We start from the raw sequence: 26,025 nt of genomic DNA on the forward strand, positions 1-26,025 counted from the left end.
TTAGGAATGTAGAGGGCAAAAAATAAAACAAAGAAAAGAAAAAAGGATCACTGAATATTTAGAGTTAATAGATAGGCTTCCTTATTACAAAAAGAGCAGAACATTTTCAAAAAGAAACAGATTTTTTTGTGCTTCAAGAATGTTCGAAGAAGAGAGAAATAAATAGTGACAGTTTGTGACTCTGCTTCAGGATACAGAGTACCACACTAGGGCAGCTACTGGATTTGACTTTTAACAGCAAAGAGGGCAGATATCTCTTCAGAGAACCTATCCAGGAATTGATAGTCTATTATGAGATTTGTCAAACCTTGTAACCCACTATCCAACTCTGATGATTCATGTTGGGACATATCACTAGAAGCAATCCTAGCATTCATTGTAAGGTCTTATAAAATCAAGGATAAGAAAGTGAAGACCTTAGGAACACATATTTTCAACTACCAAGAAAATAAGTTCAGTTTATATGCCAACATTCACTGCAGAAGATAAAAAGACAGAGAAATTCTATAAAGAATTCCCAAAATTAAATGATCATGGACATGCAATAATACTAAGTAACCAACTTCAAAGCAACAGAGGAATCCTAAGTAGCTTTATAGCAACAGAAAAATACTAAATAACTTCAAAGCAAAGGTATAAAGGAAAGGGAAGAGAAAGCAAAGATTAGTAGACAACAAAGAAGCCCAACCCCTGAAAATCACAAATCTTTTCTTTGAGAAGAGTTAAAAGAATGGAACCTAGCAAGTACCCAATTTTAAGAGTTAAGAAATGCCTGATTTAGGCATGGGAAATCATTTCTGCATTAGCTAAGAATAGTCAGATCTTTGATTTGTTTAAGCAAAGATCAAAATCACTTCCGAATTAGAATAAAAATGAGATGTTGCATACAATTGTTGGGTATTCTAGTCAAGCTATCCATTCAAAAGCAGAAAAATGCATAAAAGGAAAAACACTGGTGGACAGCACCATTTTCTCTTTTTTTTCCTTTCTTTTTAATAAACTTTACCTTCTGCCTTAGAATCATTACTAAGTGTTGGCTATAAAGCAGAAGAGTGGCAAGGACTGGGCAACTGGACTTGCTCAGGGTCACACAGCTAAAAAGTGTCTGAGATGACATTTGAAAACAGGATCTCCTTTTTTCAGGCAGAGCTCTTTATTCACTGAGCCATCTAGTTGCCTCCTTTGTCACCATTTTCTAAACAAATTTAGCTAATATAAAATCAATTTTGACAATAAAAAATCTAGAAACAAATTGCCTCAGCTAACAAATACTTGATCTCTATATCAAGCAGAGAAACATGGTAGACAAAGGAAACAACAATTTGAACATGAACTAGTCCACAAAAACTATCAGAGATGGATGGAGGAAGACAAACATTAGAACCATTTCATAAAATGGTAAAAAGCAATGAAGGGGAAAAAATTACTTGCCCATGGTCATCCAGGGTGTAAGTAGCAGAACCAAGATTTTAATTCCGGACCTCTGATCTAGTGCTTTCTCATTGCACAATTTGTGCAAAATATAAGAAGTATTCCAGCAGGATAAATGTCTTGATTTTTAAAAGTAAGGAAGAAAATAGAATCTATACAGAAAAGAGCAATAAGTCTGACTTGATTCCTGACCAAATTCTAGAATGTGTTGTTATACAAACAGTTCAAAGTATTCCAAAAGGATGAGTAGTTACCAAGTAAGAGCCAGGAGGGAGTTCTTCAAGAATGGATTGTGCCAGATTAACTTCTAGGGCTATAACTCTGGTAGGTTGGAAGCATACTGTAATCCTAGAATTCTTCAATTTTAGCACTTGACAAACTTTCATGCTATCCTTGTAGGCAGGATGCAGAGACATGGACTAGATAACAGTGCAGGCTCAACAACAGAATCCAAGAGTAGTCACTATGATTCTATGTCATTTTGGAATGGGGTTCCTTAGGGAGTATCCCAGAGATTTGTATTTGACTTTATAGTATTCGATATTTTAAACAATTACTTAGACAAAGGATTGAACTCCTTGACATAGGGACATGTTATCAAATCTATTAACATCATGAAGCTAGAAGGAATGGCCAACACTCTAGACAACACTATCAAAGAGGTTTTCCATGGGTTATACAATGCACTGGACCTACTAAAATGGAATTTAATTAAATTTATGTAAAAAAAAATAAACTTCTGATCTCACAAGTGGAAGATAGGGGAAAATGTGCTTACATAATTTTGCCTTAAAGATCAAGATTTTAGTGGAATGCTACTTTCAATGAATCAGCAGCATGGATATGAGAACTAAACAAGCTAAATAAAGACTACATGAAGAAAAAGCAAAGCGAACAGAAAAGAATGTAGGTGGTGATAGCTGTGTTGTACTTGGCTAGGCATCTGGAATACCATGCATAATTCTGACATTTTAGGAAAGGTATCAATATTTTGGCATTTATCTAGAAATGGAAAATTAAGATAGTAAAGGATATCATGCCTTAAAAGGATTTGATTAGGGATGGCTAGGTAGCACAGTAGATAGAGCACAAGGCCTTGAGTTGGAAGGACCAGAGTTCAAATCTGAACTCAGACATTTCCTAGTTATATGGCCCTAAGGCAAGTCACTTAACTTCAAAGGCCTAGCCCCATGGTGGCAAATCTATGGCATGCATGCCAAAGATGGCAATGCAAAGCACCCTCTGTGAGCATGTGTGCTGCCCCCCCAACTCCTCACCCTTTCATTACTAGAAAGGCAGAAGTACTCAGTCGGAATTGCTCCCTCTCCTCTCCACCAAGCCTGAGGATATTCCTCAGGTGACCTGCCCCTCTGCCCAGCAGCCCAATGGGAGCTTCCTTCCTTCCCTGTATGGGGTAAAATGGTGGGTGGCACCCAGTGGAGGAAGGGGGGGAACATGGCACATGGTCTCTAAAAGGTTCACCATCACTGGATTAACCCTTGCAGTTCTTCAGCCTTAGAATTGATATAGATTCCAAGACAGAAGATAGGGGTTTAAAAAAAAAAGATTGGGAATTGTTAGTCTAGAGATGATTATTTGGGGTGAATCACAGGGAAGGCAATGAGTTGCCTTCAACTATTTAAAAGACTATATAAAAAAGAGGTATCAACTTGTTCTTCCTGGACTTAGGTGACAGAACTAGTAACAATGGATGAAAGTGGCAGAGACAGATTTAGGGTTGATATATAGAGGAACTATCTAACAATCAGAAATATTCAAGAGTGGAATGGGCTATCTCAGAAAGTAGTAGATGCCTTCTCTGGGCATTAATTATTTATCTGTGACATCATATAGGTAATTCCTGTTTAGATACAGGTCTAGATGGTCTCAAAAATCCTTTCCAAATCTGAAATCTCACAAAAACAGTAGCATTTCCAGAGAGTGTTCAAGATAGAGGAGGTTAAGTAAAAATCATGTTCTATATAAAACAATTTAAAATGTTGTGAATTTTTAGCTGGAAAAATACTTAGGATGAACATAGTAATTCTATTTAAATATATGAATGGATGTTTTGTGGAAAGACATTAAACTTATTCTGCTCATCACCAAGAAAATGGATCAATGGATGGATGTTACAGGCAATAAATACATGCTCAATATAAGAATTTCCTAATAATAAGAATTGATATGTAACAAGCTGCCTGAAGCAATTAAACTTTTTTTTGGTAAGTGAAGGTGACAGGATAAGGCCAGATCACCACTAATTTGGGATGTTGTAGAATACATTCCTGCATTAAGAAACAAGATAAACCATAAAATCTTAGCAACTTTTAAAAAACATGCTCTGCACCATTCATAGAATCAGACTTTTTGGAAAAGGCCTTAAAGGACATCTGTTCCTACATATCCGGGAATACCTTCTATTATATCACTAACAAATTTAGTTTATACCTGAAACTTTCAGGGATGGGAACTCAATTATCTCCTACAGTAGTTCACATAGCTCTAAGTTTTTAACTTACATGGAGTCAAAATATTTCTTAGCAACTTGCACTATTTCAAATTCTGCCCTCTGAGATTAAACAAAACAAATCAAATACCTCTTTTCCATGACAAATACATAAAGAAAGCTAGCTTGTCCTTCCTGAGTTCCCTCAATCATCCTCTTAGGAACAGTTCCATTCTCTTTATCATCTCCTATCCTTGCATCCCAGCCTATCAACAGTCTTTCTAAAATACAGTGCTCAAAAATAAACCTGATATTCTAGAAGTAGTCTGATCAGGTTAAGAGAACAATAGGACACTAAACTTTCATTAATGGAGCCTAGGAACACATTGGTTAGCTATTATTCCATAGTCAACTCATGTTAAATGTATGGTCCACAAAAAATGTAAACTCTGTTTCCATAGGAACTTTTAGTCACGTCTTCTTCATTCTGTACTCAAGTTAAAAAAATTCAATTATATATTGCCTTACCAATTATATTCAGACTACTGTTCTAGAACAGAGGTTCTCAAAATGTAGTCCACATTGGGGGGGTCCTGAAGACTCTTTCATGGGAACCCATGAAATCAAAACTTTAATAATAACAAGACATTTTAGTTTCTAATAGGGTAAATATCAACAGATATAACCCATATAAACAAAAGTTATTTGGGAGGAGTCCTCAATAATTTTTGAGAGTGTAAAGGGGTCCTAAAAGCAAAAAGCTTGAGATCTGTTATTCTTGATAATTTTCCATCTTGGCACTCTCAATCAATGTGTTAGTTATCTCTTTCAGATTAACAAAAAACCTGGAGATTTTATAAGCACTCTGTCTATTCTTTCACCAGATACTGATAAAATTTATAGACCATGATCTACTTATAATGCTATTCTGCATCTGGTCATTTAATTGGTTCTGAATTCTCCCAAATGAACTGTTATCTAGCTCATATCTCTCTATCTTATCCATGGGAAGCATTATGAAAAACTTTCTGAATTTGCTTCCTGAGATGCAAAGTACATTCAGTCAATGCATTGTCTGGATTTATTAGTATAGTAATCCTGTCAAAAAGTAAATTAAGTCAGTTTGATATGATGAGATTTGTTTTTGGGAAGAATGGAGGAAATCTCCATGCTGACTCATCATTGCCTCCTTTTCTAAATGCTCACAAAACATCCCTTTAACAATGAGTTCTATAACTTTTATAGAAACTGAAATCAGACTTACCAGTCTATCTCCTTTCCCCTTTAGAAAACAAAAAAAAAAAGTATTCACTTTCTCTAGTATTCTGTCATCTCTCCCATTTTTCAAAGACTACCAACAGTACATCTGCAAATTAGATTAGTGCTTTGGGATGCTACTTAACCAAGCCTGGTGACTAGAACTTACAGAGGGCAATTATGCTTTAATTCCCATTCTGAAGCTTTTAGATGACTACAAGTTTAGTAGAAGCCAGCGTGCTAATACTTTTAAAACACTAGCATAGGTTATATCAGAATGTGGAAAATAATAGTTGCATCCCATCTTTGTAATTGTTAAACTAAATCTAGAACACTGTGGTTAACATATCTAGGTGTCACATTAAAAGGAATCTGAGGAACAAGAATTTATTAGAGGAAAAGTTGTTAGGACATTAAGTTATTCTAGAAACCATCTCACAAAATAAACCATTGAAAAAACCAGAATTGTTTAGCCAGGAGAACACTAAAAAGAGGTAAAATATCTTTAACTAACTAAAGGGCTATTATGCAAACATCTGTTTTATGGGGCTCCACAAAGAACCAGTACCAAGGGATGGAAATTATAAAACAGACAGAACTGAGCTCAAGATAAGATGCTTTGTTTTTCTTAAATCAATCACAACTTTCCAACTACTATAGAGCAAATGATCACAGGGGATATATAAAGAAAAACTGAGTATCCACTTTCAAGAGATTCCATAGAAGGGATTCTTGTATTGGGACTTGCTCTAAGGTAGAATTGTTTAGACCAAAAGATGTGGCAATTCTCACCCCAGTCTTACCCCAAGACCATGATTCTTTATTCTTTATATTCTTTATATTTGGCCACCTAGGTCACCTAGGCCTAACCAGCACGGGTATCTTATCATTTGTCCTACCATGATGCCCAAACCACTACCACTCCCACTCCTTTTTTACCTCTTGCCCAGGGAATACAAACAGTATTATCACTTGTCCTGGAAACAGTTGCCTATTCTATGGTTCTACTCACAATTCTTGTGATTGTGATAGACCCTAAAGGTCCCTTTCCTGACCTCCAACCCCGATATGTTTTATATATTATCCAACAGAATATAAGCTCAAAGATAAAGATTGCTTTGCTTGTTTTATATCTGGTACCAATGGACAATGCCTGGTTAACTGATTGGATTAAAGTTTGGACTAGATAATCTGAGATCTTCTCCTTGCCCAAATCTTACTCAGTTTCCAAGACCTAGCTTAAGTGAATCCTTCTCCAGGTCTAATAAAATTTAATCTCTCCCTCTCCTTTGAGGCTCTGTTAATATCTAGCTTATTCTTCTCTTTGGCCATTTACCACACTCAATCTTGAATTAAACATATATGTCTATTTTTTTTACCTTCATTATTGGCTAGAAGACTCTTTTTGAGGCCTAGGTTTGTCACAATAACTATGACAGTACTCAAGGTATAATAGAAATTCCCAATAAATGTTTATGAGTGAGAGTAAATGAATCACATCAAATGTCCACGAACTTGCAGGTGCCACAGAATTACCAAGGGATGTCTTTAGGAACAGTCTAAATAACTTTCTATTGGTTTTTGTACCATTTGTTATTTCTGATATGATGATATAACATATCAACCACAGTGTTAACTATTAGTGAATGATTTCTATCTAGGGGGAATGTAGACTTAATAATAATTTCCCACATCTCAAAATGTCTCTTCTTAAAAATGAATTAAGCTCAATGTGATCTCAGGAGGGGAAAGCAGATAATATTCCGGAGACTCTAGAACTAAAGAGGGATGATACTCTTGCAAAATAGCATATCTGGATGTGAAATTATCCAAGTGCCTTAGGATACAAGGAGAATGTGTTGCTATAATGAAAAACTAACAATTTGGAACATCCAAATTTTAGTCTCAGCTAGGAGACCTCAAGCAAGCCCTTTTATTCTGGGTCTCAGATTTCACAAAAACAAGAGAGTTGAACAAGAAAATATCTAAAGTACCTTTCAGTTATGACATTCTATGATACCCCATAGCTCCTAAAATTCAAGGAAATTCTTACCTTCTAAGACCATATCACCAACATCCTCCTCTCCATGATTCCTGGAAATGGGGGACCTCTGAGCAAGATCCAAGCCCACATACTCCTCTTGGGAGTGATACACATTTAGATCTTCAAATACCACAGGCTCCTGAAATAATGACAGACTCCACAATTAGTACCTATTTTCTCTGAGAGGATTCTAATTTCTTTGATGAGAAAGAGATAGTAAGGGAAAGGGAGAAAGATAATCGAGATAAAAGGAAATTTTGAGTACTACATATATATAGCATAGATGGAAAAATATCAGAGACAGAGATAGCAGCCAGAGGTGGGAACAGTGCAGAAGCAGCCTACAATGAACATCTTACATATGGTCACCCAGTTTCCTCTCTAAAAGCTAAAGTTGAAATTGCTGGAATCGGGTTTTCTGAGCAGGAAAGGTGTGAAGAAGATAAAGCTGCATTCAAGAGAAAGAAAGAACTGCAGCTTACCTGAAGGTCAGATGGAAATGTCTGGGGCACCATCTCCCGTTTATGAACACGCCTATCCTTGGGAAAAATAGTCACCCAGGAAGCAGGATGAGCTGAGAGGACAGAAAACAGCAATAATAGCCAATACTGAAACTCCAGTCTTCAGAGTTCAAAACCTCCCTCAGCTCCTAGAGTAAGCTCTTCTAGTTGCCCTCTTCCCTTCTGTATCAGCAGCATCAACTTTCTTTAGAGACTAAGGCATAAATATCAGAATCATAGTGTCACCTAATCCAACCCTTACCTAAATTAAGAATCTTCTCAATAACATTTCCCCAAAGTGGTCATCTATCTTCTGCTTAAATACCTCATTAGGTATTATTCCCTTATTATGGAAGGTAATTGCTGCTATCTCGGAGGCAACTCATTCCACTTCTAGACAACTCTGGTCATTAGAAATATTAAGCCTAATTCTGCCTCCCTTCAACTTTTACCCACTGATTCTAGTTAAAAATAAGTCTAATGACAATTCTTTAAGTGCTCAGGCTTTGTCCTTCTAAATATTTCCCCCTACATGCTAAATATCCTTAATTCTTTCAACTCTTTATATGATATAACTTTAAATGTCCTGACCTTCCCACTCTTTACACTACCTAGTCTAGATGTGATCTTACCAAAGGTAAGTACAAAGGGCTTACCAACTTCCTACCACTGTTTATATTGAGGACATAACTCCCTTGATTACTGAGCTTTGGTAGAGGGAGGAAAGGGAGAAAAATACCTATTGCTTCCTACCCCTCACCTTATTTTTGGGGAGAAGAGTGGTAAGATTATCTCTACCAAAATTTTTGTTTCTTACCTCTATTCTGCAGAGCTGAAGTAACATCTTTCACTAAGATTATAGTGTCATCCTTGCCAGGCTTATGATTTTGGGACTGGTTCTTCTCTGGCAGAAAGGTAAAGAAGTGTTCCAGTACTAATTGGTGGATGGTCTTGGGAGGTACAGCAGATTCTTGTAGAGTGTCTGGACCCATTTTAGGACCTGGCACCAGTTTCAGTATCAGAGAGCCTGTTTGCTTTGGGGGGGGTGTTAGGATTGCTTCTGCAGCCATTGTCAGTCTCAGATTTTCCACAATTTCAGCTAATATACTAAATCTCTTATCTGAAGGAAGGCCCTTTCAAATAGGATTGGAACTTCTGCTAGATGATTATATCACACAGAGCCCTAAGGAAAGAGAACAACATTATACTATCTAAAGGAAACAAGAAAACAAGCATTCATTAAGCACCTACTACTATGTGCCACTTTACAACTACTATCCCATTTGATCCTCACAACAACTTAACAGATAGGTGCTATTATTATCCCCATTTTGCAGTTGAAAAATTTGAGGCAAAGGTTAAATGACTTGCTCAGAGTCATATGTAAATACAATGTCTGAGTTCAGGTTTAAATTGGGATCTTCTTGATTTCAGGCCTAGCATTTGATCCATTGTTCCACCTAGGGCTATATAGATCTTACTTGTTACTTCCCCAAACTGTGAATGTCTGCTATATTCCTCTCAGATCTCTAGAGAAAAGCTGAACAAAGAACCCAACAAAAGACAAAGCTAAATCTGAGGGAATCACATGAATTGGGAAGTTCTCAAATAGTATAATTAAAAATATCAGACATGGGTAAAACTTTAGAAACATTGATCTGAACTCCTCATTTTCCCTCAAAGATCAGAGAAAAGATGCAAGGCCTTAAGAACAGAGGTCATATTGTGTCTATTTAGTTCTTTGTGTTGATGTATCATTGCACAATGTTTATCACCATGCTACTTGAAATTCAACATTTAATAGGCTCCAAAATGTTTAACTTACTATGCCAAATGAAACACACTCTTTATCTTTAAAGAACTTAAATTCTTAGTGGGAGAGAGTTATGGCACATATGTAGAAGACAATAAAATTGGGTTATTTTCCACCTTAAGTGTCTCTCCAAAGAATATGTTCTAATGGATCGCCTCAGTTGGTTTTACAACTTTACTTGTTTAGTCTACACAACAAGCATCGTTTATCCAGTTGGTTTCCATTTTCTGTTAGATCAAACTCTTTTGAATAACTAGTCATGAATCTCATTTAGGAGGCACTACCATGTTCTAAGGCTTGATAAATTGAAAAGTGTCATATGCAAACTGGAGTATCCAGAATACTTATTTGGATTCTGGACTAGATGTCTTCCATGATAGTGGCAAACATCTTTGGTGAGCCTGTTTCCCAGTTTTATGCCTTGCATGATCATAACAGAAGAGAATAAAGTTTTTTCTATTGTTTTTCATGGTCTTATGTGATCCTTCAAGGAATTATATGATTCTTTACATGTTTGAGCCTTTAAGTAGCATTTTGCTTTACTGAGTCAAATGCTTTTTTACAATAACATACAGAAAAATTTTGTATTTTCTCTACCTTTCAGTCAATTTTGACTATAAAGATGTGGTCACTAAAGAATAAATTTGCAAAATTTACTTGCGTCTTCCTCATATGTTCATGAAGATTGTCTTCAATATTATGTGCAGGCTTTTCTCAAAACTTTTGTTGAGAGTTCCATCATTGTAGAAAATTGCCAGGAAAGAAATTCCCTTTATCAATAATAATCAATAAATGTTTGTTTTGTAATTTATGGCCTTAAAGAGTTGCCAAGAACATTGAGTTAACTTGCCAAGAATCATAAAAACACTATATGACACACATAGGATGTGAATTTAGGACTTTCTGCCTCTGAAACAGGTTCTCTTACCTACTTTGGCCTATTTTTAAATCCTAGTATCTGTATATTTTTAAATCCTAGTATCTGTATATTTTTAAATCCTAGTATCTGTATATTCTCTTTCAGAGATCTTTTGAATTAATCCTTCACAATCTTGACACATTCTAAATGAATGTCTAGGCTTGGTCTTGCTATCTGTTTTTTTTTAATACTATTATTGATTTTCCATGTAGCACATGGGATATTGTTATCCAAATGCAACAATCCCAATGTCATTGAAAGAAAAGTTTGTTGTAAATAAATTGATGTATCTTTATCTTTTTCATCTGTTCATCTTCCTTCTAAAGCTAATCTAATGGATTCTTTTACCTTTTTTCTGTACATTCATTTTCACTCCAGTACTATTTTAAGAGATGAGTCTTCCATCACCCTTCAACATTTTATTTTGCAAATTAGTTTATGTTCTCTTGGCTGCCACATATTACTAAAAGGAGAGCAAGTGTTTGCTGGCTCAGAGAGTTTCTTGGCTTTTTTGATTTACTCATTGCGGTGAATGTTTTATATTTAACTTTTAAAGGAAACAAAGAGTTTAAGTTGCTATCTGTTCCTTTATCCACTTCCTATTTTTCAATTTCCAATAACTTGTTGGTCAAATTGAAACTGTTTTAGTGGTATTCCATATGTTCACATTTAACATTGATTTTAATCTATTTTAACAACTTAATAATCTTACAGTACAAATACCAATGACTTGAAAATTATTCTCATGTTACTAACAAGTTGTTTCCCAATATATGAAATCAACCTCACTTTGTTGTGTTATTACTTAGTGACCACTATATATAACATCTTCCAACCCTTTTTCTTGGGGAAAAAAAATACTCATGGGATAGCAGGGCTGGGGTAGTTTATAGCCTCTGGTCTCTTTTATTTCTTGTTCCTGAGCCATATTCTCCAATACGCTGAAGTGTAGAATGTACAAAGTAATATGGGATGAGATAAAGGAAATATTTCCCCCATCTTCAAATGAATGATTCAGAGACAACATTTTAAAATTAAGTCTTGAACCATAAGTTAACTTGTCAAAAGATGGAGATTAAGGAAGAACATGAGCAAAGATGTAGAAGTAGGGGGAAGCTGGGTAGCACAGTGGATTGGGAGTCAGGCCTACAGATGGGAGGTCCTAGGCTGGCCTCAGACATTTCCTAGCTAGGTGACCATGGGCAAGTCATTTAACCTCCACTTCCTGTCCTTACTACTCTTCTGCCTTAGAACCAATCCCTAGTATTTATTCTAAGACAGAAGGTAAGGGTTTAAAAAAAAAAGATGTAGAAGGTCTTCAGGAGGAATCTGGAAGGTGGAAATTATTTGGCATAACTCAAGTGCAGAATACATAATGGCAGAGTACAAGTAGTACTTTAGATAAGATTAGAAAAGTAGATTGAAGCTATACTGCTGAAGGGATTAAATGCAAGAATAAAGCTTTTTTTTGCTTACTTTACTTGGTAGGCAATTAGAAGCCATTCAAAATTTTTGAGCAGCAGAATGAACAAATTAAGTTATTTGTGATTTAGAAATATTAATCCAGAAACACTTATAGGATATATTGGAGTTTGGAAAACCTGTTAGAAGGTCACTGCTACAGTCTAAATTACAGATTAAGTAGCATTACAATAAATGATAAGAATGAATTCAAGAATTATTCTGGGGGAATGAAAGAGCCTGGTAAAGGCAATGGGGGGGGGGGGGGGGAGTCAAAGACATTTTCTAAACTGCCATCTTGAGTGACTAGGGCATGGTGGTACAAAGACAGATGTAGGAAATAAAGAGAAGGCTAAGGGAACCCAAGTTCAATTTGGAATTTATTGAGCTTGATGTGATAATAGAATATTAACAGAGAAATCTATTAGGCAACTGAAAATGTTAAGTTTATAACTCTGGAGAAAAGTAAGGAAAGGGTGGAGATTTCCAAGTTGTCCAAAGAAATGACAACTGAAGCCATAGAAGTAAATAAGATTACCAAAGGAGAAAGCATGGAAAATATACAAGAATTCAATATGTATTTATTAATAAGGTGCTACATGCCTCAAAGGCAGAAGGCCCTATCTTCAAGGAGTTTACATTCTACTGGAGATACAGAAAGCAAAGGCTGGAACCATAATTAACACCTATACTAGTTAGGAAGTAAGAAAGGCATACAGAAAAAGAACGGTTGTGGAAAAGAAGAAATCAAAGAATGTGATGTCACAGAAATTAATGCAAGAGAATATTGTAAAGTGCCAAATACTTAAGAGGTTCATAAAGATGAAGACGGAGAAATGTGGTTTAATAATGAGCAAAGAAAATAAAGCATAATATTAAGAACACTGGGCTGCATGCCAGAAGACCAATGTTCTAGTCTAAGGGTACTGGGAGCCAGGGTCTAGAACAGGGTTTATTGGTTGGTTTTGTTGTGTGTTTTTAAAACCTGGTGACCATAGAGATTTTAGTCTGAACTTGGATTTCGAAAAAAAAAATTACATCTTTCCTCCCTATCCTCCTACCACCTCAGAGATTTAGCATTTCTTTCAATAATGAATTTATAAAAATATTCTGAAATAGGCTTCATCAGATTGCTAAAGGTTGACACAAAAAAGGATGGTCTAGGGGTTCTAGTTCCTAGTTTGCCACGAACTCATTAAGTGTGTCACTTCCTTGCTTTGGGATTCGGTTATTCTCATCCCCAAAATGAAACGGCTTAATTATATAATCTCTAAAGTATCATTGAGCTCCACCAGGAGGCACTCAGCATATTTTTTGATCGGGAAGAAGTTCTTCATGCCATATCTTACAAGACCAGGGCGCTTAAGTGTATTTGGGTAAACATTACTTCGCAGTTTCTGAGAATCAGTGAGTCATGTAGCTCTGCCCGATCTAAAGACCTTCTATCCCGGGGAAATTCCCATACAATATGGTATCTCAAAGGTTGACTCAAGGTCTCCTCTCTCTTTAAACCTCGATGCTTGACCTCCGTCCTAGTCCTTTTGTCTCCCTTGCTCTCTCCGTTCTCCAGGGTCCCAGGGGCAGAAGAGCGTGGGGGCGCTGGGGTCTCCAAAGCGGCCGCGGAAGGGCTGCACCACACAGCGCATGTCAGGACTCGGTTTCGGCTCAAGGCGCAGGCCCGATCCTGGCGATCCTCCCCGGTCTCCCCCCGAGGCGCTCCCGATGCCCAATCGGGCCGAGATTAGCCAGACCTCGCGCTCTGCTGCCCTTGCCTGGCCCTGCCCCGCATTTCCCGGCTCAGCCCCGCCCAACAGTTCTCCCTCCCCGGGGATCACCTGGGCTGTAGCAACCTCCACCCTGCCAGGAATCAGCGTCCCAAAACTTCGTCCAGAGGAGACCATATGGAATGAGGGAGGGGCCGCAAGCCCACAAATCCACTCACCTCTGGGTCAGGGAAATCAGGTATTCCAGAAGAGACCAGGAAATAGACCTAGATGGGAAAAGCCTAGCGCTCCTCGCTTGTGATTGGTTCTATTTCGCGCCCGCGCGGAAGAACCCTCCTCCTCTATTGGTTGAGATGACTGTCCTTGGGAGATGGCGGCGGTGACGCGTATTTTCTGTAAGACTGTGGAGCTTTAGTAGCCGTGGCGTCACTCCCGGTGCCTCGTTTCCACTTCGGATGTCTGGTCTCCTCGCTCGGAGCGGCGCTCCGAGTCAGGAACTCTAGTCACGAAGCGGGGAAGGCAGCAAAGTCGAGTACGTAGGCGAGCTGGTCAACAGACCAAAAGTTGCTGTTACATCTATAGGCGATCCCTGGAAGGAGAGCCGAGAGACACCCCGAGTCCCATGAAGGGCTGAAGCTGCTGCATGCTGGGAGTTATAGGCAGCCAGGCTCGCGTAAAGGCTTCCGGGAAATGGAGTTCCGTCTCCCTTCCCACCCACGCGTGGGCAGCATGGGGCGGAGACAGGAGAGGAAATGAAATTTAACCTCTGACGTTAGTGCTTTGTCCGTCTATTTCCTGAAAAACCTGGAGTCGGGGAGGTGGTGGTAGTTGTGTTGTCACACCTGTTAAAGGAGGCTGTGATGTAGGGAGAAGGCTCAGCCTCTGCGCAGTCTCCGTCTTGGATTTTAGTGACCTCCACATTCTGGGCCGCAGACTGGCTCCCATTTCCTTACGAGTTCCTACCTTTCCTCACCCGGGAGAGCAGTTGAGAGTGCGAATGTATCCTTTTAAAACTATTCCTTCTGCAGGAGAAACCATCCTACCGGCATCTCCTAGCAGCATTCATGCTGTAATAATGATGACTCCGGTTTCTTATATTGTCAAAATATTCTCTCTTCTAGTTCTTCCTCTAACTCTGGACTGCAGAAAACCCGAGCACACTGGTCATTTTTTTCGCAGTGCAACTAACTAACTAACTAAATCTAATCTAATCTATATATATCTATACAAACACATATATATATTCCTTTTAAGGAGATTTCATTTTAAAGGCAATATTCCATACTCAGAATAATGTACGTATATAGGCTTCCTGTGACACATGACTAAACATTGTTTTAGAAAATTGGTTGGGAAAACAGAGACTAAATGATTTGCCATAATAATTGTTAGTATTTATTTATCTAGCTTTAGCACTCTTCTAGCCATCTGGCTACAGATTCACACAGCTAATATGTATGCCACCGGCTCCCATTCAAAGTCACTTTTGTTGCAGATAAGGCCTTTAAGGCGCAGACAGGAAAAGTGTTCCAGGAATTGAATACCCATAGTTTATCACTTCAGGCTATAAAACCCGATAAGACATTTTATACCTCTCCTAGAAGTTAATCTGGGATTAATGAAGATTTGAATCCAGTTTCTTGAGGTTCTGGAGCAAAGAAGGCAAGGTGGAAAGAATGTCCTTTTTTTGTTGCTTAATTTTTAAACAAAAATCAATCAGTGAATACAGTGGCTTTATGACTGATAGAACTCAAAACCTTGTGATTCAGGTAGCACAAATTATATTTTCCCTTGTCTTTACAAATAAAAAATGAAGGGAGATTATAAACGGTATGCTTTCCTGTAGTGCTCAACTTCTCATTTGAGACCCCATTTAAGGGTTGTTTATTTATTTTTTTTAACATTTAAGAGGCTTCCTGCCTGCCTTCCTGTCTGCCTTCCTCTCTCTCTCTTTCTTTCTCCTTATTTTCTGTGTTAGAACTGATAATATTCCAAGACAGTAATGGGGTAAGGACTAGGCAGTTGAGGTTAAGTGACTTGGCCCATGGTCACAGAACTAGGAAGTGCCTACAGTTAGATTTGAATCCAGTATCTTTCATTTCCAGATTTTGGAGTTTTCTTGGCAAAGATATTGTAATAATTTGTCATTTTCTTTTCCAGTTCATTTTCCATATGAGGAAACTGAGGCAAATAGAGTTAATTGACTCTGGGCAATAGGGTCAGAGCTAGTTAAGTGAGACCAGATTGGAACTTAGTCTTCCTGACTCTAGGCCTGGTATTCCATTCAATGTGCCACCTACTTGCCCCTGCTATGCTTTTCCACTTCAGGTCAGTTAGTCTGTGGTGGATCCTGTATTCAGTCTCCCAAATTCAATTTCTTTTCCCCTATCAGTAGAACATTCTGAAATTTCTTTCCCGGCTACCACTTCTTCCAATTTTGCTCTCACTTTTTGGTGTGTCCCCTATTGTCAAATAACTAGTATCTCTCCTTTTCTACTACCATGAATAGCAAACATTAAGCACTTACTATGTACTAGGTGCTATGCTAAGGGGTTATATTAGAAAGACAAAAGTGAGTTTACCCTCTAGAAGCTTACAGACTATTGGGGTTAGGGAGGGGAAAACATGCATATGTATAAGTTGTAGAAAAACATGCACATGTATAAGATGTTGTTTGTTCTTTGTTTTTAAAGAGGACCAACAACCAACAACCATTGGGTGATTTCTTGACTTGTGCATAGATTGAAGTGAGGCAGAGTTATACCAAAATCATCCGCTTTACTCTCTTCCAGAGTCAGGTTCCAGTGGCAAGACAAAAGTCAGGATGATGGACTGGGATACAGTGGATAACCTTGGCATTTTTGATACCTGGACCAAATTCTAAGTGTTCCACAGCACCTGCTTCAGCCACCTTCATGCTATTGGACAAATTGTTCTCTTCTGTCCATTCCACTGAGGGAAGTCTTTACATGCTTGGGGTAGACACCCAATAACTCACCGATGAGTTTGTGACCCATTGGTTACCTTCAACCTGGGTTAGCCTATCTACCAAGATGGTTTTACTGGGGTGTGGCCGCTATGCATGCTATGGCTTTTTAGAGTCACAGATGAGAGTCAAGTGCCAAGTGAATGCCATCCTTCACACCAGAGAAGCTAGTGCTTCTTGAACATCCACATACTTTTTTTTTTAGTGTATGTATATATAAAATAGATAAAATAGGATTTGAGGGAAGACACTGGCAGCCAGGGGGCAGAGAGATAAGAAAAGGCTAATCCTTGAAAAAAACTAAGGACTCTTAAGAGCAGCTGTGAGAAGGGAATGCATTCCAGGTATGGGGGACAACCAGAGCAAAGGCTTAGTGCTAGGAGAGGGAACATCATCTATAAATAGTGAATGAATGAAAAAGCATTTATTAAGTACTTGTTGTGTGCAAAGCACTATTGTAAGTGCTGGGGTTAGAAAGAGAAAAGTTAGGCAGTCCTTGCTCTTAAGAGTTCATACCTTAATCAGGGAAAAATACATAAGAAAGGTTTCAATTGTAACTCAGATGGAAAAGTCCCATGGTCCTTAGGGTGTGATGGCAAAGCATATGGTAATGCCTCTTCTTTAATGTCCTATTAGTTTGTGATACTTGACAAGATTACTTGACAGTTCCAAGGACTTGAGCCCCAAGAACTTTCTTTTCTAGATCTTCAGTAGCTCTGGCCATAGCACTGCAGGCGTAGTTGCCAGTCTGTATCTCCATGGATAGAAAGAACCACCGCTATTTCCAAGGCTCTTAGATCAAAGGTAATGAGATTGTCTCCATGGGAGACTAAGGGAAGATGATGGTAGTAGTAGTCTCAGTTGCCTGACACATGCGGCCTTCTCTCCCTCCCTCATGGTTCTTCATACTCTCTGACCCACCTTACCCTGTGAGTATTTTGATAAGATGGATAGTAATAATTTGTTTAAAAGTCAGTGTAGCAATATATATGACACTCAAAATGCTGGCCAGTTTTACTGTCACTATAATTCTTAGAACAGAAGCAATGGCGGGAAGTGATGAAAGTACCATGTATATACTCATTTGTAACTATTCAGCTCTGCCATTGTGGCACAAAACCAGTCATAAATAATATGTAGATAAAGGAGCATGGCTGTGTTCCAGCAAAACTTAAAAATGTAAAAACCATTCTTAGCTCATGGGCAATACAAAAATAGGCTCCTGGCTAGATTGGCACCAAGGGCCTTAGTTTGCCCATCCCTGCTAAAGGTAATGAGAAGCAATAGAAGTTTATTGAGTAGAGGAGTGACAGCTCATTCCCTTTTTTTTTTTTTTAGGAAAGTCACTAGCAGCTATGTGAAAAACTGATTAGGATGCTAATTGTAGGGGATACAAATGTAAGAAGGAAAGATAGTCCTCACCTTCCTTGAACTTGCTTTCTTTTCTTTCTTTCTTTTTTAAGCCCTTACCTGTCTTAGAATCAATACTGTATATTGGTTCCAAGGCAGAACAGTAAAGGTTAGGCAATGGGGGTTAAGTGACTTGCCCAGGATCACAGCTAGGAAGTATCTGAGGCCAGATTTGAACCTAGGACCTCCCACCTCTGGGCCTGCCTCTCAGTCTACTGAGCCACCTAGCTATTGCCTTGAATTTGTTTTCCAATAGGGGCAGACATTTTTGAGAAGTGGTCCCCAGGGAAGGAAGCATGACAAAGTTGATATTGCACATATTCCTAACCCATATTCTTTTGCTCTATCTATTGTCTAGCTCCAATGGATCTCTAATAATGAATAATGCTGTGACTTCCTTTACTAAAATCCTGAAACCTGAAGAAATTTAATGGTTTCAAGTTGACTCATATCACACCCTACTGCTACATGAAACATTAGTGATAGACCACACTCAGTTATCTGAGAGCCAAGTCCAGAAGTTCACGATAAGGGTGGTGGCAACATTAAACTGACAGACAAACAAGCAGGCACGAAAAATCTCAGTGATTTAGGGTAGGGCTGCAGTGTGGGGAAGAATGGGACACTGAGTTGTGGACAGAGGTCTTTCTGAATTGGGGGAATGTTAATGAAAGGGATGACTATACTCCTAGTTTTGGGTTTACTGTTGGAACCTTGGGATGTTGACCAGGCTCAGTCATTATCTCTCCAGTACATAATAGCATCACTTACCTAATTGCTGCAGGTTCCCTAGGAAGTGAAATGCAAACTATGATAACGTGGTAACCTAAGTGAGAAATTTTGGAACTGTCCTTACCATGAAAAATAATCAAAAACAGTAACCACATCCCTGGAGGAATTCATGAGATAAAGAATTACTGTCAGAAACATTGTTAATGATCATGATGTCCTTCTTTACCAGTAAGTGTAAGCTCCTTGAGGTCAGGGACTTTTTTTTCCCCTGCATTTTTTTACCCAGTACTGGAAATGCAGAGTACCAAATATTACACCAAAAAATGCAGCCAATCATATTTTAACATAAAGGAAATTACTCTTGATGATATAGGAACTATTCTTCAACCATCTATTTGTGTGCCGTCAGACAACTGACTTGTTAGAACAATGTTCAAAATGATTCAAAACTAGAAAAGAAACTAAAAATTTGAAAGAAAAAAAACCATGCAATTAAAAGACTACCAACCCTCTCAAAAACAGACAGTGGATGATAGAACAATCATTGATAATGATTATAACAATTTTGCAGAAATGTTTAACCACTAAAATCTAGCCATGAGACAAAGGAACCTGAAAACAGCATTGTTGAATAGTTGATCTCTTTGTTAAGCAGAGATATGGCAGTCAAGAATACCAGTTTGGAATAGAAACTCATCTGTAAACTCTTGTGGAGGATGATGGTAGAAGATCATGAGCAGTTTTGCTTCATAAAATAGCAAGAAGCAATGGCACTAAAAAGCCGTTTCAGGCAGGTTAGATGAGACATCTGGATCATGTGAAAAACAAGAGGGAGGACTAGATATTTTCTCTGATCTTTACAATCTTTCAAACTTTGTTAAGATTAGAATTATATTCAAGGGGGCAGCTCGGTGGCTCAGTGGATTGAGAGCCAGGCCCAGAGATGGGAGGTCCTGGGTTCAAATATGGTCTCAGACACTTCCTAGCTGTGTGACCCTGGGCAAGTCACTTAACCCCAATTGCCTAACCCTTACTGCTCTTCTGCCTTAGAACCAATACACAATATTGATTCTACGACAGTAAGGGTTTCACACACACACAAAAGAATTATATTCAAGAGGAAAAGAAGCACAGTTATTTTTAAAGGCTAAGACATAATAACTCTAATAATAACAACACGATGGATTTTTTTCATTAAATTTTTCAAAAATCCCTCCCACATTAAGAAAGGAAGGAAAACAAAATCCTTGTTATGAACATATATTCAAGCAAATAATCCCAACATATATTTCAATCTGTACTCAGAGTCCCTCTCCTCTCTATCAAGAGGTGAGTAATATGTTACATCATAATCCCTCTGGAATTGTGGCTGGTTATTTTCTTGATCAGAGTTCCTAATTCTGTCCAAGAAGAAAATTATGAATAAACTGCAAAGGTTTACTTGTAATATGTAACTCAGTATCTCTCTTATGAGCACCCTCATATTTTGGGCCACACAATGGCACCCACAGGTTTATTATTTGGGATCCTCTGAGCAATCTCCCTGGTACTGCTGTAGTGTCTGCCAGCACACCATCTACCCCTGCCATCATCCCACCATTCTGTGACAACAAACTATCCCACTTACCATGTGATCAGGGGATGGAGGTATAGAAAAATGGGAGCACCTTTTGCTGAGTGGTAGCAGGTGAACTATTCTGTAGCAGAGTTGAGACAAAGAACTACAGAACAAGAGCAATATGACCATATGTTCATGGGGTTCTACAAGGCCTGAAGAACAGGTGATCGTCATGCAGCTAATGACAGTTCTATACCTCCCCACCCCTCCAACTCCCCAAGAAGTAACTTGGGGCAGAGACTCAGGCTGGTAAAAAGCAAATGCCTTAGCATGGGAGGAGGCCTTTATAGCTTTGAGGTATGGTCCTCAAGAAATCTCTAAGGGAAAGGACTCAGAGATTGAGCAATAGGGAAAAAAGGAAAAGGACTAAAATTGCCAAGTGTCTCAGGTGGAAGAAAACAGTTAAAAACCATGAGTACAAGTAGATAGATCATGAGAAAAGATAGTAATAACAAAAGGGAAGAAGTCCTCCATGATATCTAAGCAAGTTCAAGTATTTCCAATAAACATAAAGGAATATAAATTAATGTCAGAGGAGGCAGAGGATTCCACATTTGCCAGAGCACATGAAGTTACAGCAGAATATTCCTGAATGTCTCAAGACAGAAATAAGAATTGTGAAAGCAGAACATATTACATAGAAATAATTGGCAATAGAAAAAGACTGAATCTATAGTAGTGGGTCTTACCAGAGAAACAAAAGAGAGAATCATTTATTAGGAATACAAACAAACAAAAGTAAAGGGCAATCTGAAAAAAAAGAAGCAAAAAGAATAGTATTAAAAGGACATGTGATTTCTTTAGCTAAATGTGTTAAAGTCAGGCTGAAAAGAGATAGCTAAGGATTATAGAACTCCTGGAAGAGTATAGCAAATCAAAAACAAACAAACCCTCAACACCATAATGCAAAAAGAAATACATGAGGAGCCAACTAGGTGGCTCAGTGGGTAAGGTGCCAGGCCTGGAGATGAGAGGTCCTGGGTCCAAATTTGACCTTAGTAGTTGTGTGATCCTAGGCAAGTCACAACCCCATTTGCCTATCCCTTACCACTTTTTTGCCTTAAAACCAATACCCAGTATCAATTCTAAGATGGAAGGTAAGAGTTTAAAAAGAAGTAATACAAGAAAACTGCCCAGAACATTTCAGCACAGAAAACAAAGTGCTAATCAAAAGAATTCACAGATCAGGTATCAAACAAAAAATCTATGCTGCAAACACCAAAACACAGTAGTTAAATATAGAATTTCAAACAACAAATTCTACATGTGATGAGGAAAATAGAAAGGAAAGTAAATTAAATAACAAGACTATTTTGTATCCATTGAAAACCATAAAAGAGAATGGAATAATATGCTTCTCAAAGCAAAAGTTTCAAATACAACCCAAACATACTCTGAAACCCTGAGTCTAGTCTTCCTTGACAAAGAATAAACTTCAATAAAAGAGAAACATATTCAGTATTCCTACCTACCCCCACCCCCCCAAAAACAAATCCAGACAGGAGCAGATTATTTGCTTTATAAATACTCCTGAAAACAGAAACACAAGAAAGGCAAACAAATGCAGCAGTCAAAGAAGGGATAGAAATAAATTTCCCTAGAAAAAAGTTTTTTTAAAAACCGAGGAGAAAAATAGTGTGAAGTTTCACAGCAACAATTACAAAATAACAGAGAGACTATTAAAAGAGAACTTTTTACAAAGTATCAAAGGAGACAACAGTGAAAACAGAACTTCTATAGAAATGGTGGTTGAGGAACAGACTTGATAGAACATGGACAAAGCCTTCTAATAGAGGCCTACAGATGAATCAAGTTGTTTGTTTTTTGTGAGACTAAAGTACAGAACAGAAGGGTGTAATAAAAGGAGAGAGGGTAGAAGAAATATAGAGAAGCCACTACAAACATACAGTGTTGTGCCTTCATGAACAGCATCTTACCACAGAAAAAAATTGGAGGTCCTAGGGGTGATTGATTTTTAGAAGAATGCAAGGATTGTAAATAGGAGGAAAGTGATTCTAAGGAGGGAAGAGGAGTAATGAAAGGTACAATTGGGAGCACAGGAAAATTTCTATAGTAGGGCAAGACTTCTATCCTTTCTATCTCTGACAGGAATTGTCACTTCTACATGAGGCACAACAGGAAAAGGCTGGGAATTAGAGGGAGGATGGCCAATATGTACAAAGCAATAATAACAGAAATTGTTTAGAAGAAGGAGCTCAAAATAGATATATTAGAGGATTAGATTCCAAGAGGAACATAATGATTAAATAAAGAACAAATAGATATATGGATTATGAATCAAAGAAGAAAAGTCTAGAATAGACTGAGAAAGTAGGGATTGTAAAGAGCATAAGGGAACAAAATTCTTTTTTAGAAAAAGGTTCAGAAAAAAAATTTATAAACAACAAAAGTTGAAGGAGAGAATTTTACTTGAATACATAACAAAAAGGAAAAATTGGATAACTCAATAAAAGGAATAAATTAAAACTAGGGAAACGGTTAATAAATGGAAGGCATGAAGACATGAAAATGATGGGAAGTAAACCTATGGGACTAAGATCACTTTAAAGTAGATTAAACAAAATTAATTGAAGGGCCAAAAAAAAAAGATTCATAATTCAGGAAAAATCAATATTAGAGATAAATAGAAGAAAATCTAAGCCTAACTCATAACTTTAAATGTTAGTTTAGTAAATTGAAAAAGCAACAGATTGGACAAGAAAATAAAACCCCCAAATATGTTGTTTATAAGAAATATAGCTTAAAAGTAAAGACAACATACAAAGAATAAAAATCAGATGCTGGAACAAAATTTACTCTGCATTAAGTAAATCTAAAAAAGTAAAAATTATAATTTCTATTAGACAAAAAGAAAACAAAAATTCACAACATAAAAAGATATATATATATAAGGAAACTACAGCAAGCCAAAAGAAACCATTGATACGAAGGAACTTCATTGATACAAGTTCTTAAGAATTTTGAATTGTTCTTTTTTTACAATGTTGATATTATAGTATAAATTGGTCTCTTGAGTCTGCTTATTTTACTCTGCCTTAGTCCATAAAAGATTTCCTAAATTACTCTGAAGCCATCCCTTTCATCATTTCTTACAGGACAATAGAATTCCATCACATTCATATATCACAATTTGTTCATCCATTTTCCAATTGATGGACTTCCCCTCAGTTTCCAATTATACACCACTGGAAAAAGAACTGCTATAAATATTTTTGTATATATTGAAATATTTATTCTTTCTTTGATCTCTTTGTGGCATTGGGCTAGTAGTGGTATTGCTAAGGAAAAGAGTATACACAGTTTAGTAATTTTTTTGTGAAATGATTCTAAATTACTCCTGAATGCCTAGACCAATTCCCAGATCTACCAACAATGCACTGATTTGCTTGTTTTCCCACATCCCCTCCAACACTTGTCATTTTTCTTTGTTATTATCTTTGCAAATCTAATGGCTGTGAAATTGAAATTCAGAGTTGCTTTAATTTGCATTTCTCTAATTATTAGTGATTTGAAGGACTTAAAATTTTTTCATTTGTCTATAGATAACTTGGATTTCTTTCCTCAAGAACCATCTGTTAAGCGACCTCAGCAAGACAGTATACGATAAACCCAAAGATCCCAGCTTTTGGGACAAAAATCCACTATTCGATAAAAACTGCTGGGAAAATTGGAAGACAGTGTGGGAGAGACTAGGAATAGATCAACACCTCACACCCTACACCAAGATAAATTCAAAATGGGTGAGTGACTTAAACATAAAGAAGGAAACCATAAGTAAATTGGGTAAACATAGAATAGTATACATGTCAGACCTTTGGGAGGGGAAAGGCTTTAAAACCAAGCAAGATATAGAAAGAATCACAAAATGTAAAATAAATAATTTTGACTACATCAAACTAAAAAGCTTTTGTACAAACAAAACCAATATAACTAAAATCAGAAGGGAAACAACAAATTGGGAAAAAATCTTCATAGAAACCTCTGACAAAGGTTTAATTACTCATATTTATAATGAGCTAAATCAATTGTACAAAAAATCAAGCCATTCTCCAATTGATAAATGGGCAAGGGAAATGGATAGGCAGTTCTCAGATAAAGAAATCAAAACTATTAACAAGCACATGAAGAAGTGTTCTACATCTCTTATAATCAGAGAGATGCAAATCAAAACAACTCTGAGGTATCACCTCACACCTAGCAGATTGGCTAACATAACAGCAAAGGAAAGTAATGAATGCTGGAGGGGATGTGGCAAAATAGGGACATTAATTCATTGCTGGTGGAGCTGTGAAATGATCCAACCATTCTGGAGGGCAATTTGGAACTATGCCCAAAGAGCAACAAAAGAATATCTACCCTTTGACCCAGCCATAGCACTGCTGGGTCTGTACCCCAAAGAGATAATGGACACAAAGACTTGTACAAAAATATTCATAGCTGTGCTCTTTGTGGTGGCCCAAAACTGGAAAACGAGGGGATGCCCATCAATTGGGGAATGGCTGAACAAACTGTGGTATATGTTGGTGATGGAATACTATTGTGCTAAAAGGAATAATAAAGTGGAGAAGTTCCATGGAGACTGGAACAACCTCCAGGAAGTGATGCAGAGCGAGAGGAGCAGAACCAGGAGAACATTGTACACAGAGACTAATACACTGTGGTATAATCGAACGTAATGGACTTCTCCATTAGTGGCGGTGTAATGTCCCTGAACAACTTGCAGGGATCCAGGAGAAAAAAACACCATTCATAAGGAAAGGATAAACTATGGGAGTGGAAACGCCGAGAAAAAGCAACTGCCTGAATACAGAGGTTGAGGGGACATGACAGAGGATGGACTCTAAATGAACACTCCAATGCAAATACTATCAACAAAGCAATGGGTTCAAATCAAGAAAACATCTAATGCCCAGTGGACTTACGCATTGGCTATGGGGGGTGGGGGGGGGAGGAAAAGAAAATTATCTATGTCTTTAACGAATAATGCTTGGAAATAATCAAATAAAATATATTTTAAAAAAAAAAGAACCATCTGTTAATATTTCCCAATCATTTATTAATTGGGAAAATGACTATTATTCCTTTTTTAAAAAATAAATTTGTTTTGATGTCTTTTGTTTTTTTTTAATATCAGCAAAGTTTCTCCCAGAATTCCCCCCTTCCCCTCCTTGAGAGATATCCCATATAAATTATATATATTTAAACCCTTTACCTTCCATCTTAGAATCAATATTATGTATTAGTTCCAAGACAGAAGAGTGGAAAGGGCTAGGCAATGGGGGTTAAGTGACTTGTACAGGGTCACACAGGTAGGAAATGTCAAAGACCTGATTTCAACCGAGGACCTCCCGTCTCTAGGCCTGAGTCTCAATCCACTGAGCTACCCAGCTTCCCCCATAAATCATATTTTTAAGTAGAAAAAGAAGATACATTTTCAAAACTGATCAATATATTTAAGTCTTAAAATATATATAATGTACCACATCCATGGACCTCTCAGCTCTGCAAAAAAGTGGGATAGTAATATTTTCCCATATCTCTACTTTGAACTATGTTTGTTCTTTATAATTTCACAACATTCACTTTTGGTAGTTTTGTGGCTATTCATTTATTTTCCCAAATATAACTTAGTTACTAGGAATGAGAGTTGGAAAAATTGG

At 37.4% G+C, this 26,025-nt stretch overlaps 1 protein-coding gene and 1 long non-coding RNA gene across 4 annotated transcripts in view; one reads left to right on the top strand and one right to left on the bottom strand.

Moving 5' to 3' along the window:
- ZNF200 (zinc finger protein 200) overlaps positions 1 to 13,953 on the bottom strand; it is a 23,435-nt gene extending 9,482 nt beyond the window's left edge. Inside the window, exons 1-4 of one of the 2 annotated variants that reach the window (XM_007499113.3) lie at positions 13,817 to 13,953; positions 8,499 to 8,864; positions 7,664 to 7,755; positions 7,191 to 7,320 (exon numbers count right to left, since the gene is read on the bottom strand). In XM_007499113.3, the coding sequence (XP_007499175.1) occupies positions 7,191 to 7,320; positions 7,664 to 7,755; positions 8,499 to 8,751 (475 nt within the window). In that variant the 5' untranslated portion in view covers positions 8,752 to 8,864; positions 13,817 to 13,953. Of the gene's footprint in view, positions 1 to 7,190; positions 7,321 to 7,663; positions 7,756 to 8,498; positions 8,865 to 13,709 lie in introns of both variants that reach the window. The other variant, XM_003341686.3, reaches the window with a different exon arrangement.
- A 542-nt stretch (positions 13,954 to 14,495) lies between these two features.
- LOC103095692 (uncharacterized) overlaps positions 14,496 to 26,025 on the top strand; it is a 31,568-nt gene continuing 20,038 nt past the window's right edge. The window contains exon 1 of one of the 2 annotated variants that reach the window (XR_008913563.1): positions 14,496 to 14,597. This is a non-coding gene — a long non-coding RNA (uncharacterized LOC103095692). The remainder of the gene's footprint in view (positions 14,598 to 26,025) is intronic. The other variant, XR_008913562.1, reaches the window with a different exon arrangement.

This window comes from Monodelphis domestica, chromosome 7, assembly GCF_027887165.1.
Source record: "Monodelphis domestica isolate mMonDom1 chromosome 7, mMonDom1.pri, whole genome shotgun sequence".
In the NCBI taxonomy this organism is placed as follows: domain Eukaryota; kingdom Metazoa; phylum Chordata; class Mammalia; order Didelphimorphia; family Didelphidae; genus Monodelphis; species Monodelphis domestica.